The sequence below is a fragment of the Pelodiscus sinensis genome, chromosome 7 (assembly GCF_049634645.1).
Source record: "Pelodiscus sinensis isolate JC-2024 chromosome 7, ASM4963464v1, whole genome shotgun sequence".
NCBI classification, from domain to species: domain Eukaryota; kingdom Metazoa; phylum Chordata; order Testudines; family Trionychidae; genus Pelodiscus; species Pelodiscus sinensis.
The window spans coordinates 17,402,780-17,418,038 of NC_134717.1; the positions used below are offsets into that span (position 1 = coordinate 17,402,780).

The 15,259-nt window shown below is 38.7% G+C and overlaps 1 protein-coding gene across 1 annotated transcript in view; it reads right to left on the bottom strand.

The window, feature by feature from the left end:
• ZRANB3 (zinc finger RANBP2-type containing 3) overlaps positions 1–15,259 on the bottom strand; it is a 124,610-nt gene that overhangs the window by 7,273 nt on the left and 102,078 nt on the right. Inside the window, exons 19-21 of the mRNA XM_075933286.1 lie at positions 14,293–14,686; positions 11,781–11,912; positions 6,859–6,953 (exon numbers count right to left, since the gene is read on the bottom strand). Of these exons, the coding sequence (XP_075789401.1) occupies positions 6,859–6,953; positions 11,781–11,912; positions 14,293–14,686 (621 nt within the window). The remainder of the gene's footprint in view (positions 1–6,858; positions 6,954–11,780; positions 11,913–14,292; positions 14,687–15,259) is intronic.

Genomic DNA, 15,259 nt, shown 5'->3' on the forward strand with positions numbered 1-15,259 from the left:
GACCTCGAGAGGTCATCGAGTCCAGCCCCCCGCCCTCAAGGCAGGACCAAGCTCCGTCTACACCATCCCTGACAGATGTCTATCTAACCTGTTCTTAAATAGCTCCAGAGAGGGAGATTCCACCACCTCCCTTGGCAATTTATTCCAATATTTGACCACCCTGACAGTTAGGAATTTTTTCCTAATGTCCAATCTAAACCTCCCCTGCTGCACTTTAAGCCCATTACTCCTTGTCCTGTCCTCAGAAACCAAGAGGAACAAATTTTCTCCTTCCTCCTTTTGACACCCTTTTAGATATTTGAAAACCGCTATCATGTCCCCCCTTAATCTTCTTTTTTCCAAACTAAACAAGCCCAGTTCATGAAGCCTGGCTTCATAGGTCATGTTCTCTAAACCTTTAATCATTCTTGTCACTCTTCTCTGTACCCTTTCCAATTTCTCCACATCTTTCTTGAAATGTGGCGCCCAGAACTGGACACAGTACTCCAGCTGAGGCCTAACTAGTGCAGAGTAGAGCAGCAGAATGACTTCACGAGTTTTGCTTACAACACACCTGTTGATACAACCTAGAATCATATTTGCTTTTTTTGCAACAGCATCACCCTGTTGACTCATATTCAACTTGTGGTCCACTATGACCCCTAGATCCCTTTCTGCCATGCTCCTTCCTAGACAGTCGCTTCCCATCTTGTATGTATGGAACTGATTGTTCCTTTCTAAGTGGAGCACTTTGCATTTCTCTTTCTTAAACCTCATCCTGTTTACCCTCTGACCATTTCTCTAACTTGCTAAGGGCATTTTGAATGATGTCCCTATCCTCCAAGGAAGTTGCAACCCCACCCAGTTTGGTGTCATCTGCAAACTTAATAAGCGTACTCTCTATCCCAATATCTACATCATTGATGAAGATATTGAACAGTACGGGTCCCAAAACAGACCCTTGAGGAACTCCACTTGTTATCCCTTTCCAGCAGGATTTAGAACCGTTAACAACAACTCTCTGACTACGGTTATCCAGCCAATTATGCACCCACCTTATCGTGGCCCTATCTAAGTTATATTTGCCTAGTTTATCAATAAGACTATCATGCGAGACCGTATCAAATGCCTTACTAAAGTCTAGGTATATGACATCCACCGCTTCTCCCTTATCCACAAGGCTCGTTATCCTATCAAAGAAAGCTATCAGATTAGTTTGGCATGACTTGTTCTTCACAAACCCATGCTGGCTATTCCCTATTACTTTATTACCTTCCAAGTGTTTGCATAGGATTTCCTTAATTACCTGCTCCATTATCTTCCCCGGGACAGACGTTAAATTGACCGGTCTGTAGTTTCCTGGGTTGTTCTTATTCCCCTTTTTATAGATGGGCACAATATTTGCCCTTTTCCAGTCTTCTGGAATCTCCCCTGTCTGCCATGATTTTTCAAAGATCATAGCTAAAGGCTCAGATACCTCCTCTATCAGCTCCTTGAGTATCCTGGGATGCATTTCGTCAGGACCTGGTGACTTGCTGACATCTAACTTTCCTAAGTGATTTTTAACTTGTTCTTTGTGTATCCTATCTTCTAAACTTACCCTCTCTCTGCTTGTATTCACTACGTTAGGCACACCTCCAGACTTCTCGGTGAAGACCGAAACACAGAAGTCATTGAGCATCTCCGCCATTTCCAAGTTCCCTGATTGCTTCTCCCTCCTCACTAAGCAGTGGGCCTACCCTGTCCTTGGTCTTCCTCTTCCTTTTAATGTATTTATAAAAGGTCTTCTTGTTTCCCTTTATGCCTTTATCAAAATACAAAGGGTGAAGGGAAAAAGAGAAACTTAATTTGCCAAAAACATGTCATGTTTTCCTGCAACTACCTTAGTTCAGTGTTTCTCAAATGTAGCTTGAGGCCACCTTCAAAATGCCACAACTGTTGATGAGTATTAAAGTTGCCTTGTAAACCTCATAAATCATAGTGCACGCTCATTCTCTTCTAAAGATTATGGTACAGTACAGGCAGAGCTGAATTACATACATGTAGTTTTCTTTCAAGTCACAAAGCCTAGTAGTCATTGGCTAATCACTATGTTTACATCTCATGTTATTGTAACTACCGTATTTTCCGGCGTATAGGGCGACTGGGCGTATAAGACGACCCCCTATCTTTTTAATTAAAAGATAGGGTTTCATCTTATACCCCAGCGCCCTTCCGCCTCCTTTGCTCCCGGTGTCCCTGGTCTGCTGGAGATGGTCCCCAGCAGACCAGAGGCACCGGGAGCAAAGCCGCCAGGAGCGCCTGGGCTCCCCCCCGCCGGAGCCCCTCCGCGGCTTTGAAAGCCTCGGGGGAAGCCGGCGGGGGGGCATCCCAGGCGCGCATAGGCTGCCCCCCTGCCGGAGCCCCTCCGCGGCTTTGAAAGCCTCGGGGGAAGCCGGCGGGGGGGCATCCCAGGCGCCCATGGGCTGCCCGCCCGCCGGAGCCCCTCCGCGGCTTTGAAAGCCTCGGGGGAAGCCGGCGGGGGGGCATCCCAGGCGCGCATGGGCTGCCCGCCCGCCGGAGCCCCTCCGCGGCTTTGAAAGCCTCGGGGGAAGCCGGCGGCTGGGAAGCCTCCGCGGGGCTCCGGAGGGGGGGCAGCCCATGTGCGCCTGGGATGCCCCGCCGCCGGCTTCCCCCGAGGCTTTCAAAGCCGCGGAGGGGCTCCGGCGGGCGGGCAGCCCATGCGCGCCTGGGATGCCCCCCCGCCGGCTTCCCCCGAGGCTTTCAAAGCCGCGGAGGGGCTCCGGCGGGCGGGCAGCCCATGCGCGCCTGGGATGCCCCGCCGCCGGCTTCCCCCGAGGCTTTCAAAGCCGCGGAGGGGCTCCGGCGGCGGGGCATCCGGCGTACAAGACGACCCCCGATTTTTGGGGGATGTTTTTTAACTTCAGAGGTCGTCTTGTACGCCGGAATATACGGTAAGTGGCTGCTGGCCAACATCATTAGGAAGATCACTAATGTTGTTTGAGAATGCTCATTGTTCATGGCACAAGGAAAAAGTTAAAAATGCAAAAGTATATTGGAAAGTTTTTCAAAAAATTCATGTCAGAATGACCCTTAATAGGTTACAGAAATGGTCCCAGAGGGGCCACTTGCTGCTAAGAAAAGTAGAAAGTAGTAAAAGAAAGAAAAACAAACATTTCAGGACCAGTGTGAAATGCTGCTGCTTGTTTCTGAAGCCATCTGATTCAGTTCCCAAGCAAGTTACATTGTGTGGTATTTGTAAGAATGAAATTAATTAAATTAAAATGTACGCAATGCAGAGTTGTTATAGCCGGCATGCAAGAGAAATTGCATAGAATTTCCATAGTGAGTAATAGGTGCAAGCTGTTAAAAGATGCAAAAACTGAACCTGAAAGACAAGTGACAGCTCAGAAGGCTACTTTTTAATAAAGGTGGTTCAGATAAAGGTGGCTACTTTTAGAGTTGCACTATTTTTAAGGAAAGCAAGGAAACCATTCAGTGACAAAGAACTTATGAAGAAAATTGTTCTGGGCATACAATCAGAAAATATGCCTGTCAAAGATATACCACTGAGCAATGAAGTATTCAGAGGAGCACAAGCAATCTGGTGAATTTTCTACAAAATGAAATAACTAAAAATGTCACAGAGCCCTTTCTACACGCTCTGCTTGGATGAGAACTTTGATGTCATAAAGAATCCCAAGGTAATTGTGTGCATTCGCTTTGATTGCCATTGTTTGTGTGAAGGTGTTTTATGTCTCATGAGCCTCAGTAACTAGCCAGTTGCAAAAACATTTTTGAATGTGTTCAGGCAAGAATGGAGTTGGGGCACATTAACTTTGACTGTTGAAGCTTCACAGTGGCTATGTAGGGTGCATGCATAGGAATGCTGAACTCAATTTTTTTTTGTTTCACTGTTTTGTCCTCCAAGTTGTCAGCAAGGCTTCAGTGAAAAGCATGGATGAAATTGAATCTGTAGTGAAAAAGTGCATCAATGTTGTCAATGCCAGTGGCCTCAATAAAGGGAGATTTGCAACTCTGTACAAAATGGGCTGAGAGATGCAAAAGGTGCTGCTGAATTAGTCTGTTCTGTGGCTTAGTTACACTGACAGACTACAGAGGCTCTTTGAGCTGTGGAAAGAGGTTGTTGAGGTTTTGATTGGTTTTGCCAGAACTGTCCCAAAAGTTACAAGATCCTGAAGTAGATGGCTTGCTATTTTTGAAAGAGTTATTACCAAAGCTTGCTTCCTTGGACTACAGCTTCAGAAATCTTACCAATGACAGTAGACACCACTGAAATAGTTAATACCTACAGAATGATAATCACAGTCATTATCCACCATTGTACTCTGAAGTTTTTAATGAGCTTAGTCAGCTTCTCAGCTGAAGGATGAAAATGTGTAGTGAAAGGTCACTGTAGCTGTAAGAAAATACCTTAGTATTCTTTTGGAGGATTTTAAAAATTGTTTGAGGGGGAAACTTTTTCTATTAGTACATCTTTGTGAATGACCCATTCAGCAATTCCGGTTCAGATTTTTGGCTGCAACGTACATAGCAAGACAGATCAGTTTCCTTTGACACTCTCAAGTACCTCCTGAAATGTGCACAAATGCAAGAACAAAAACTTACTTCAGTCACCATAATGTTACAGATCTGGAGAAATGTGTACCTGTTTGAGGACACCTACAAGTCCCTAGCTATAGTTGCTTTTCTTGTCGCCATTTTCTACTGCGGTGCTGTGTGAAAGGGTATTCAGTGAACTGTATTTTCCAAACACCACATACTGATATCACTGATGCTAATATGGAAACTTCCCCTCTGGTTAACAGGAGATTTGGATCCTGGCCACTTTCCAGTCATAGAGCTTATGAACTTTTGCATCTAGTTTGATCAAACCCAGAACTTGAATTTCGCTATCACACTGTATTAGTAAAGTTCAGTCAAAGAGGATTATGTTTACTATTATCATTACTGCTGGATTAATCTTTGTCTACATTTATACAAGAGAAATTTTGGACATATTTGCAGAGGGTTTTTTATGTAAAAGCATTTTAAAATTTTACTTCTGAATTATATAGACTTTCTATTATGTTTAGGGCCCAATAATGAATATAGACATTAGTTTTATTATAACCTACAAAACTACAATTATTTGAACATACAGCTACCTTATTTTAGAGAGTTTGTGCATCTATATGTCCATCCATTCATGAGTTTATTTGTTGAAAAACTCAAACAGAAGAGTTGGGATCACCAAATTTGGTATGCATTATCATAACCAAACCCTGAGCTTGCTTTAAGTTGTGCCAGGACAATAGGATGAGTATGGAATGTGATTTGATGTGAGAGCTGGGACAGATCTACTTAACAATCACAGAGGACCAGCAAGGCAGCAAGTGACCCAGCCCCAGGGAGCAGCTGCCAATCCAGGGTATCTTGCCTCTGCCCTCAGGGAGTAGGTGACCTGCACAGCCCTACCCTCACCCTATGGAGACGTTGATAGGCAGCCTGCACACATACCCCATGCTAGGCTGACCCCCACGTCTTCTAGTATGCTTATATTTGTTTTTCCTTCAGTTAATTAGGAGGCTGCACCCCGAGAAGAGAAATCCTGCTGCTATTAAATCCACAGAAATAAATTTTGTATATGCTAAAAATTATTTTTTTCCCCCCTGAGAATCATCAAGGACATTTTACTAGCTACTTTTGCCAGTTTAAAGTGAAAACAACTAATAAGAGGTGATGGTCCAGTTTCTGAAATACCCCATTATCAGTTAGCTGACTTTGACTGTTACCTTTCCAAATTCAAGTGATCACAATGAGTGAGTGAGATTCCTGTCTGTCAGGGTGAGCGATGCAAATGAGATTGTTCTGGAAGTACTGAGAATGCAAATTTTATTGTATCCAATACAAAAAGCTCCTATAGGAAATAGTGTTTTCTGTCACATGAACAAATTTAAATGTCTCTGTCATGTATATTCAATTCAGTTTCAGCTGGACTCAGTCATATATTAGATAGTTAATCTTTTAAAATATTATGCAACACATGAAAACAGCTGCAAGTATTCTGATAGTTAAACCGTTGTCACTTTATTCTGTCTGAGACATGTTAAACCGTTGTCACTTTACTCGTTTGAAACATAGCCAAAACTATTGCTGAAAAGAAACCCAATCCAAACTGAATTCCCCAACAGTGACAGTTATCAGTCTAGGGTACTCATATGTCTGCTATCACTTTAGTATCACAGCATCCCCCAAATATTGAAAAATAGATAAAAATAGAGAAGTAGAAAAAACTTTTCTTACATCATTCATTCTGTGTATTAAAAATAATTTGAGTGTCTGAAACAAAGATATGAAATAATGATTTAAACAAACATCTTTACTGTAAGATATTTGCTCCTAGAACACCAGAACAATATAAAGCTAATAGAGCTAATTTCCGAAAGGTGTAGTTACAAATAATGTTGTTTGGAAACAGCAATACTGTAGAAAAATAGGTTCTCACACATACACTAAAACAATATTAAGTTTCTGATTTAGGACAATAAACCCAAGGATTCTTAGCTTTCAAATTACTGATTCATGTAGTGAAGAAACAGTCTTGGAATACAATGTCAATATAATGATTTGGTGTTCTGACATCCCAGAAATACTGAAGCAATTATGAATAAAATGACCATTTCTTTCCCCAGCCATGGTTTTGCCTGAGTCCGATTTTTCAGAATTTATTCTATTTATTACAATAATTAGACTGTAAAGATTCAGAATTCTGCATCAGTGCCCAACCAAACCCATTCCCATACATGATGGTTCTGAAATATTACAACTAAATACATTTGCATTTTACATCAGTAGTATATATTGTATACTACTCACATTTTTACAAAAAATTTTGAGATATCAGATCCATACTTCGAAGCTAAAGAATGTCGCTTCATTTGGCTTCTTTCCTTGGCTTGTTTAGCAGTTCTCTGAAAGAAAGACAGACCTGTCAGTACTAGTGATGTAAAATCCTATTTAATTAGTTAATGGGTTAAACATGAAGGGGGAAGAGGGCTACCAGCTCCAAGCCTGCAAGTCAACAGCCTTGTTTGGGACAGAAGTGTGTGGGAGGGGCTGTGGCCTCCCAGTCCATGAGCCTGCTCAGGTTTGGGGCCAGCAGCCCCCCTTCCCCTGCGAAATCGGATAACCAGTTACCCATTCACATCCCTAGTCTGTACATGTTAAAAATTACTTAGCATTGGCATTCTGCATTTGAGAATTGGGGGGGGGGGGGGGGGGGGTTTGTCTCATGTTAGATCAAACATGTTGCAACACTTATTTCATTATCTAAAATACAGCGCTTGTAACAGAGTGACAATTTCCACATGCTGGTTGAACTAAAGTCTTCCAATTTGGCATACTCATTCCTTACGTAGTACTAAGTATAGAAGACAGATCAAGTCTGAATACTGATTTTCCTATTAAGAAGGAAATCAGTCTCTCTTACTGGAGTTGAAATTCTTGATGTGCTTTTTTTAAAACTAGAATCCTGAAGTCTGATATTCTTAATAGATTACAGAAAAATAACGTATGTGGAATTTGCTATTTTTTACTCTGTCACCAAAATGTCAGTCAATTTATAAAAGTTATATTAATTTCTTCTGCAAGATGCACATGTGGTAGAATGACACAACCAATTTTGAAAAACTGCGATCATCTAAATTCATGAGTTATACTTAAGAGATTTTAGCCAGCTAACTGTTGAAGGTGACTATTGAAGTATGTTGCAGACCCTGATGTTCATAACCCTGTCCACTTGAAGGCTGCATTACCATCAACTAGTACTTTGTACAGTAGACTTCCAATAATCTTTGGGACCTAGGTCTGGATTATCAGATATGATGGACTATCAGGAGGTACTATAAACTTTTTTTAAATTTTACAAACACACACATACAGTATATAAAGTGTAACCCTTTTTATTGTAGCACAAGCACTGTCCAGCATCACACAATGCCCAGTGGCAGAATGACTTGGTCCCATCCGGTTTTGCTCGGTTCAGCTGCTGCCGCTGATGCCTTCTGACTCATTTTTTGCTGAAGTTCACTCACTAGGTTCTTGCCATTTTGATGCCGGACTATTGGGAATGCTATACAATTGGATGCCGGACTATTGGAGTTTTACTGTATTTAGTATTCAGGTAGCCCTGTATATCAATGCTGGGCAAACAAATGTTCTTATAGGTGGTTTTGTGAGGACTGAGACATGTAATATTTCTTTCCTGACATGGATAAATAGATACAGAATAAATGGCTAGAACCAAATCACATGGTAAATCAGAGAGCCAGGATTAGAAATCTGTAGTATATGACTCCAAAGGGGATTGGAGAATCACTTTAAAATTACAAGGTTATGTAAAGAGGCTCTATGCCTGTATCTAACTTTATTCATTGCACACCTGCATTAGTGAGAGAGACTCATTTAGTTTAAAAAAAAAAGACAGCATCTTCAAAAGCATCTTTAAAAGCTTTTTCTAAAATTATTACCATTTAATGGTTATGTACCTACCAGTGCAAAATAAGTTTGGTAGTCCTAGCTCAAGTCTTTGTAAAAGCATGTTCATATTAAAAACACTATTGCAACTGGCAGTAACAAACATCCCTATTGTGCCTTTCAGCAGTGGTACCAAAAATCAAACAGGATGTTTCAAAATGTACTATCATTAGATTATTACATAGCCCTAATAGTCTCCTCCCGTAAATTAGGTACAACAGATGTGTTAACATCACAACACAGAGAAGCTTCCAGTGGTGCTATTTATTTTGTACATAAACAATGAGAAATTTCCTATTTGGTAATTTTCTGCTAGCAGCTTCTCTCTTCATTCATAACAAATGGAAAATACCTTCCCTTCCTTTCTCTTCCTGAAAACTTAATTTACTACCCCAACAAAGAAAGTGTCTAAGGCTAACACTATAAATCAAACTAAGGCTTACTAATTGTGATTACAACCACCGCTGTCAGTTTTACTTATAGAGAACTATGAAACTCATTTAATTCTGTCTATTTAGTGACATGATCCTGTCACATTTTCCAGTGTACTATATTGGTTTTGAAGTCAGCTAAGTTACAGTTACACAAAGCAGGAAATGTGGGTTAATGTTTTAGGGGAGGTAGATGCAGCTTAAATCAGGGGTCAGCAATCTTTCAGAAGTGACGTGCCAAGATTTATCTTATTCACTTCTATTTATGGATCTGCGTGTCATTGATACTTTTCAAAGTCAGTAATAGTCCTGCTTACGTTTTAGCAGCTTCATTAATAAATAAAGATGCAGATCTTACTGTTAAGTGTGATCCCAGGTTTTGCATTCCCTTGCTGAGTTCTCTGATCCTGGGCTCATAGTTTGATACTTTAAGCAGCACACAAGCCTCTGAGTATTCAGTTGTTAACTGGCTCCGGGAGGGACAAAGAACTGACTTCATATGTGAAAATGTCTGTTCAGAGTTATGTAAATCCAAATGCTGATTGCAGTGAAAATGCCACTTTCTTCAAACAGTCAAATTTCACAAGCAGGGTTTTATAACAGGTCATGAAGAGACCCCATGATCTCTCTTGGTAGCCTCAAGTGTGTGCCACAGATCCCTAAACTTTGAGGCCCATAAGTCTGAGCATTATAATTCAATGAGCTGCATTTTAAAATCCTCAACACCCATCCACTGAAACGTCAAATCCATATCGACGATATTAAAGTTGTCTGCGGAAAACATCGGGCCAAAATGTTGGAAATCCTGAAATCTGACAATTCTGATCAGAGTTCTTACATGTACATTCTAATCTCAGAAACACTGATGGTGCAATGTTTCAATAGATGTTGGAAATAGTGGAAAGTTGAGGTATCCATGTCCCAAGAAAAAATGGCAAGTTCCGCAACAAATGCCTTCCATGTTTCAAAAAGATCCATAACAGTTTGGCCTGCACCCTGCACAGAGGTTGAGTTCATTTAGATGCTTGGTGATGTCAGTTAGAAACATTAGTTGTGTGACTTATTTGTTGTCATCCAATTTGGGTAGTTTTAACCTTCTGCTGACAAAAATCTTGATTACATCAGAACAGTCCACAAAGAGTGTTAAAACTTTCCCACAGCTTAACCAATGAACACTGCTGTGAAGTGGAATGTCCTTGTATTCATTGTCCATCTTCTCAAGTAGCGTTTGAAACTGCTGATGTGTCAAGGCAGATCAAGCAACAAGAAAATTCACAATCTTCAGTGTGTAGTCATCACATTATTAAACTCAGCATTAGAAATCTTGGCACAAAGATTTTCTTGATGAGTAATACAATGAAAATTTACTGTCCGGTGGCCAACTTGATCCTCAACGATCTTTACAAATCCCTTTTGTTTTCCTATGATAGCCAGGGCATCGTCAGTTGTCACTGAAAATATTTTTTTGGGTATCAATTCCTCTTTCCTCAAAATGATTAACAAATGTCTTCGCTATATCTTCCCCTGTTGTGCCATGCATGGATTTTAGGCAGCATAACTCTTCTCAAACTTTGTCTGAGTCTCAGTTATCTCGCAAGAACTGCTAACCATGGTACATCATTTATATCCACACAACTCATCAAGAACGGACACTAAGTGCCATTGCATCTTTTAATGCCAACATCTGTTGTTTGTTAATATTTTCTGCCATTTCACTGACCTCTCCACTGACCTGGCAGGCACAGATAAGTCTTTTATTCTGGAGATGATTGTGTCTTTATTGAGCAAACCCCTGAACAAAATATCCGAACAACTGAGGAAAAACCTCTTTTATATATTCTCCTTTTGCAAATGGCTTTCCATGTTTTGCAACACATTGTAAATTCTTTGTGGCTTGATTTTTAACACAGAAGTCAGTAGGAACACTGCTTTGATTTCCGTATCTGACGAGAACCTGTATGATTGACTCAGCTTGTCCGCGTCATCCTTGAAGTGTTTCTCACGCTTTGTTTGAAAATGTCATTGGACACTTGATGTGCAGCAAACAAAGCTCTTACAGCACACACAGAATGGTTTTTATGTTGAATAAATCTGTATTTTTGTCTCCAAGAAGGCTGAAACGAGTGAACATCTAACTTTGCTTTCTTAGGAACTGCCATTTTGTCTAAAATGTTTGACCCACTGTTTAAGTGTAAAAAACATCAGTGGCTTGCATCTCAAGCTTTCCTGTGAAAGGGAGAAAACTAAGAGGATTTTTCTAGTGAACGTACTCATACCATTAGGCTTTCATTGCGTGTGCAACTCAAAAATCTTGTGTGCCACTTATGGCATGTGTGACATACATTGCTGACTGCTGGCCTAAATGATCACTTATGTGGAAAATATCCTATTAATTCCTCCTCCAGAGGTTAAAAAAAGAAGGAAGCAATTTTTAATGTACCCATTATAGAGTACTTATATAAAGTAATGTTTTGGCAGTTTTATATAAAAAACTTTAATCAAACTCCGTATCAGGATTTGAACCTATTGTAGGCATATCAGGGTTCAGGTAGGAATATACTGTATCTTATACACTTAAGCCAATATTTTGAAAAGCAATTAGCAATTTTGGAAGCATAATTGAGACAGTTATAAAAACGACTTATTTTCAGAAAGTTCTGAGCGCTCAATCCTCAAAAAATCAGGCCTATTTAAATTAAAGTGATTTGAATTTGGTGACCAAATTCACTAGTTACTTTTCAAAGTTCTGGCTGTAGAATTTTTCATTTACACTTCCATAAATTATCTATTTACTTACATATTCAGGAGTTATGGGTTCTGATTTATACTAACCTTCTTATGACAAACTGTACACAAAGTTTGAAGATTTTCCAGAGTGCACTGTCCTCCTCCACTATAAACTGGTTTGATATGATCCACTTGCCAGAACTGGCCTTCTGTTGGGTTTGTTATAATTTCATTTAACTGCGGTAAACAAAGGCACAGCATCAGAAGTTTTAAGCAGTCAACTGTGAACTGATTAAATTGTGTCCCACATTCTACAGTCATGTTTACATAGTAAGAGCAGAGAAAACATGGAGATAGCTCTTTATAGCTTTCATTGAGAAAAGGAAAAAATTGGGTCTTAGATTTTTTTCTTTTACTTTTAACAGGCAACAAGGAATTATATTTTTAGAAGGCTTATTTTCATCAAGCGCACAGCAGTTCGATATCTTTTAGCAAAATACATGACCCCAAAGGTATATCCTAATGTATGTGTATTGAGAAAATTGGAGACCAGAAACTAAGTATTGTTTACAACCTGTCCTTAATGTCTGTGTAACGACTGAAAAAAATGTAAGAATAAGACAAATGATGCATTTTCAATCTTGTAATTTACAAAAAAGGTCAAAATACCATCATAAACTTTGCAATTCACAAATAATTAGATATTGACTGTTTAACAGTTCTGCTATATTTAGTAGTAAAGTTTCAGTTTTGTCATTGGGCATTCCAATGAAAGGCACAGTGAAATATTACAACTTTAAGAAAGCTTTCAAAATGATTAAGGACTACTGTAATTTAAATATAACATGGAGATGAACGGTAAACAACATAATAGTGTTTGTATAAAGGATGCAAGAGAGACTACTTGGTCTTTGTTGTTTGACCTCACTTATTTTTAATCTTTGTATCTTCAAATGTTTCAAGTTACACAATGCAGTTCTTGAAACAAGGGCTGCTGCAAGCAATCATGAAAGATCAGGAATATATTGTGTTAATTGCCAATGTCAATTTTTACTGTTTATTTCTGAATTTTTCATAAATTTGAATGGGCATGGGTAGAGTATCACATTTAAACTTTGATCTCTGAATTGATGCTTGTTCAGTAGGTGCCAAATAACATTCCCTCTGAATCAATGCTGTAGCAATGCTCCTCCATCTTGAACATGGAGGAATGGTGTGTGTTAGTATTCTTAGGAGATCTAGAAATTACATCAGGTTATTAAGACTTTAATGAACATTTTGAAATAATAGGAGGGTTCCACCATACCCCTCTCTCTTGTGGCTTTAATTGGACTTCACTTCCTGTCAAACTAACTGTATGTTGCTGGTGTGGCCATATTGTAAGTCAAAAATAGCTGCATTTCAGTGGTGAATGAAGCTACCCTTATTATATAATTCATAATTAGATGAAGCACGTAATGTAATGCTCTGTTTTAAAACAAAAACAAGTTTTCATTTATTGTTTAGTAGTTCCAATAGGACATATAAGGTGCTTCCATCTAAATAATGTTAGTTTATTTTCAATATGTAGATATTTTTCTTTTAAGTGCAACAGATCAAAAATGAACAATTTATTTATTTTCAATAAAGTAATGTATTAGATGTATAATATTTCAGCATGTTCATGTTAAGACTTGTTTAATACTATAATATCCATTTTAGTCTGAAAAGTACTACAAGTTATTAAATGATTTTAAAGAATTAAAACAATACTATTTTTGCTGTATTTCAAATCTTACACTCTGTAGGAAAATCTGATGCCCAAAGCTTAATTGGTTCTCAAAGCTTCTTAGTTGGAGCTTCACATACAAAGCTTTGAATCACAACCTGAGGAAACTGTAGTTACAGCTTATGCACCAGACAGTCTCTGTTTTAAATAGATTAGATATGACGGTCTGACTCTGATGCTATACTACCCAGCTAATTTCTCTCTCTAGCTCTTAATACATGAATTATGAACTAACCAAACAACCACACACTTCATTTGGAATGAGTAGCATAAAATTAGGGAACATCAGACATCCCTCCTACCCCCCTCCCCACAAAAAAACAACCTGTATTAAACTACAAAAATAATGAAGGGAAGGAAAAGTTACTGAAGTGTTCATAACTCTGAGGTTCTACTATATTACAGAATTGAAACACTATGTTAAAGAAGTTTTTTGTATAGTAGAAGTAATAATCAGTACATTCTTACATCTTATTACATTCATTATTAAATGCAACTTAAAAGCATCTACCTAGCTTAGGGTTTTATAATATCACTCAGCAGTGTACTATTGCACCTTCTATGTAAAATCTATAGCTATAGTCAAGTTCCTAGTGGATTTTGTGGAATTAGGCATTTCTCCCTTTTTGGGATCAAAATTCTACTTGGATATGTTTTCTTGTTTTTAGAATTTTTTTTTGAGTAATTCCCTTTTTCATTGCTATTAGAAGTAAAGGAATAGAAATTTCCATCCCAAGTAGTGCATTTGTTAAATATTTTTTAGGTTTAAAATGATGCAAGGAGCATAACCACCAACTACTACATAAACATATGTATTGTGCATTACTATTAACACACCATTGACATTACCTGTCCTAACGGAAGCTGAGACATCCAAGAACTTTCTAGAAGATTCTTACGTTGATTCTTAGGGGCATTTTTGATGGTAAGATAGAGTTCCTGGGCATTGAGATTACAAAGCTGACAAACACCATGTTCTACTTCAAATACTTTACTCCTGAGATAACTCTGACTAGAGCGAATTAAGAAGTCTTCCTGGCATTTAAGAGAACAAAATCGTGTTTCCCAAGCAATAGATTTGCAATGTTGAACAGTTGGCTTTTGGCAGGTAAGACAAAGTGGATTTCCTTTATTATCTACAGCCTGTATATATCCTTTGCATATGGCAGGGTCTTCAACAACTTGAGCTTGAACTGAGTCAGCATAAAGAACAGGGGAAACTTTTCCATCCTTTAGAAGTAACCTGTGATGAGGACAAGAAGCAATTATTTAATAAGACTGGACTTCATCAGGATCAGTAAACAATACTTAAATATTCAATAATACAACTAATAGGGTTTTTAGAATCATGTAAAGTATCAACTTTAATGAAACCTCATTCTGCTTTGGTTACTGAATAATACAATTAACTCACCTGAATTTCATTTTCAATTACATTTTATGAACTGATTTTCAGAAGGCCTCGCTTTTTTGTACATGCAAACTCTGTGCACACCCACCTGCACATTAAATTATTATATACATATATACATTGAATTGTTAGTTGGAGTTTCCTAGTTTTCCAGTGGAAATGCTAGTTTATATTTGCATAAAAAGGTGCACTGATAATGTGTATATACAGAAGAAAAGGATTCTATAAAATGTTACCCTTGAAGTTTATAATAAAATAAGTTGTAAATGGGATTAAATTCTTTTGAGGAAAATTGTGAGAACTTCCTGTTTGTCCAGATATTTTTCATGGGTATCTTGTAAGTATTCTGGCAAAGGCTTTGTCTATACTGGCAGATGTAAAGCACTGGCAGTGACAGCACTGTTC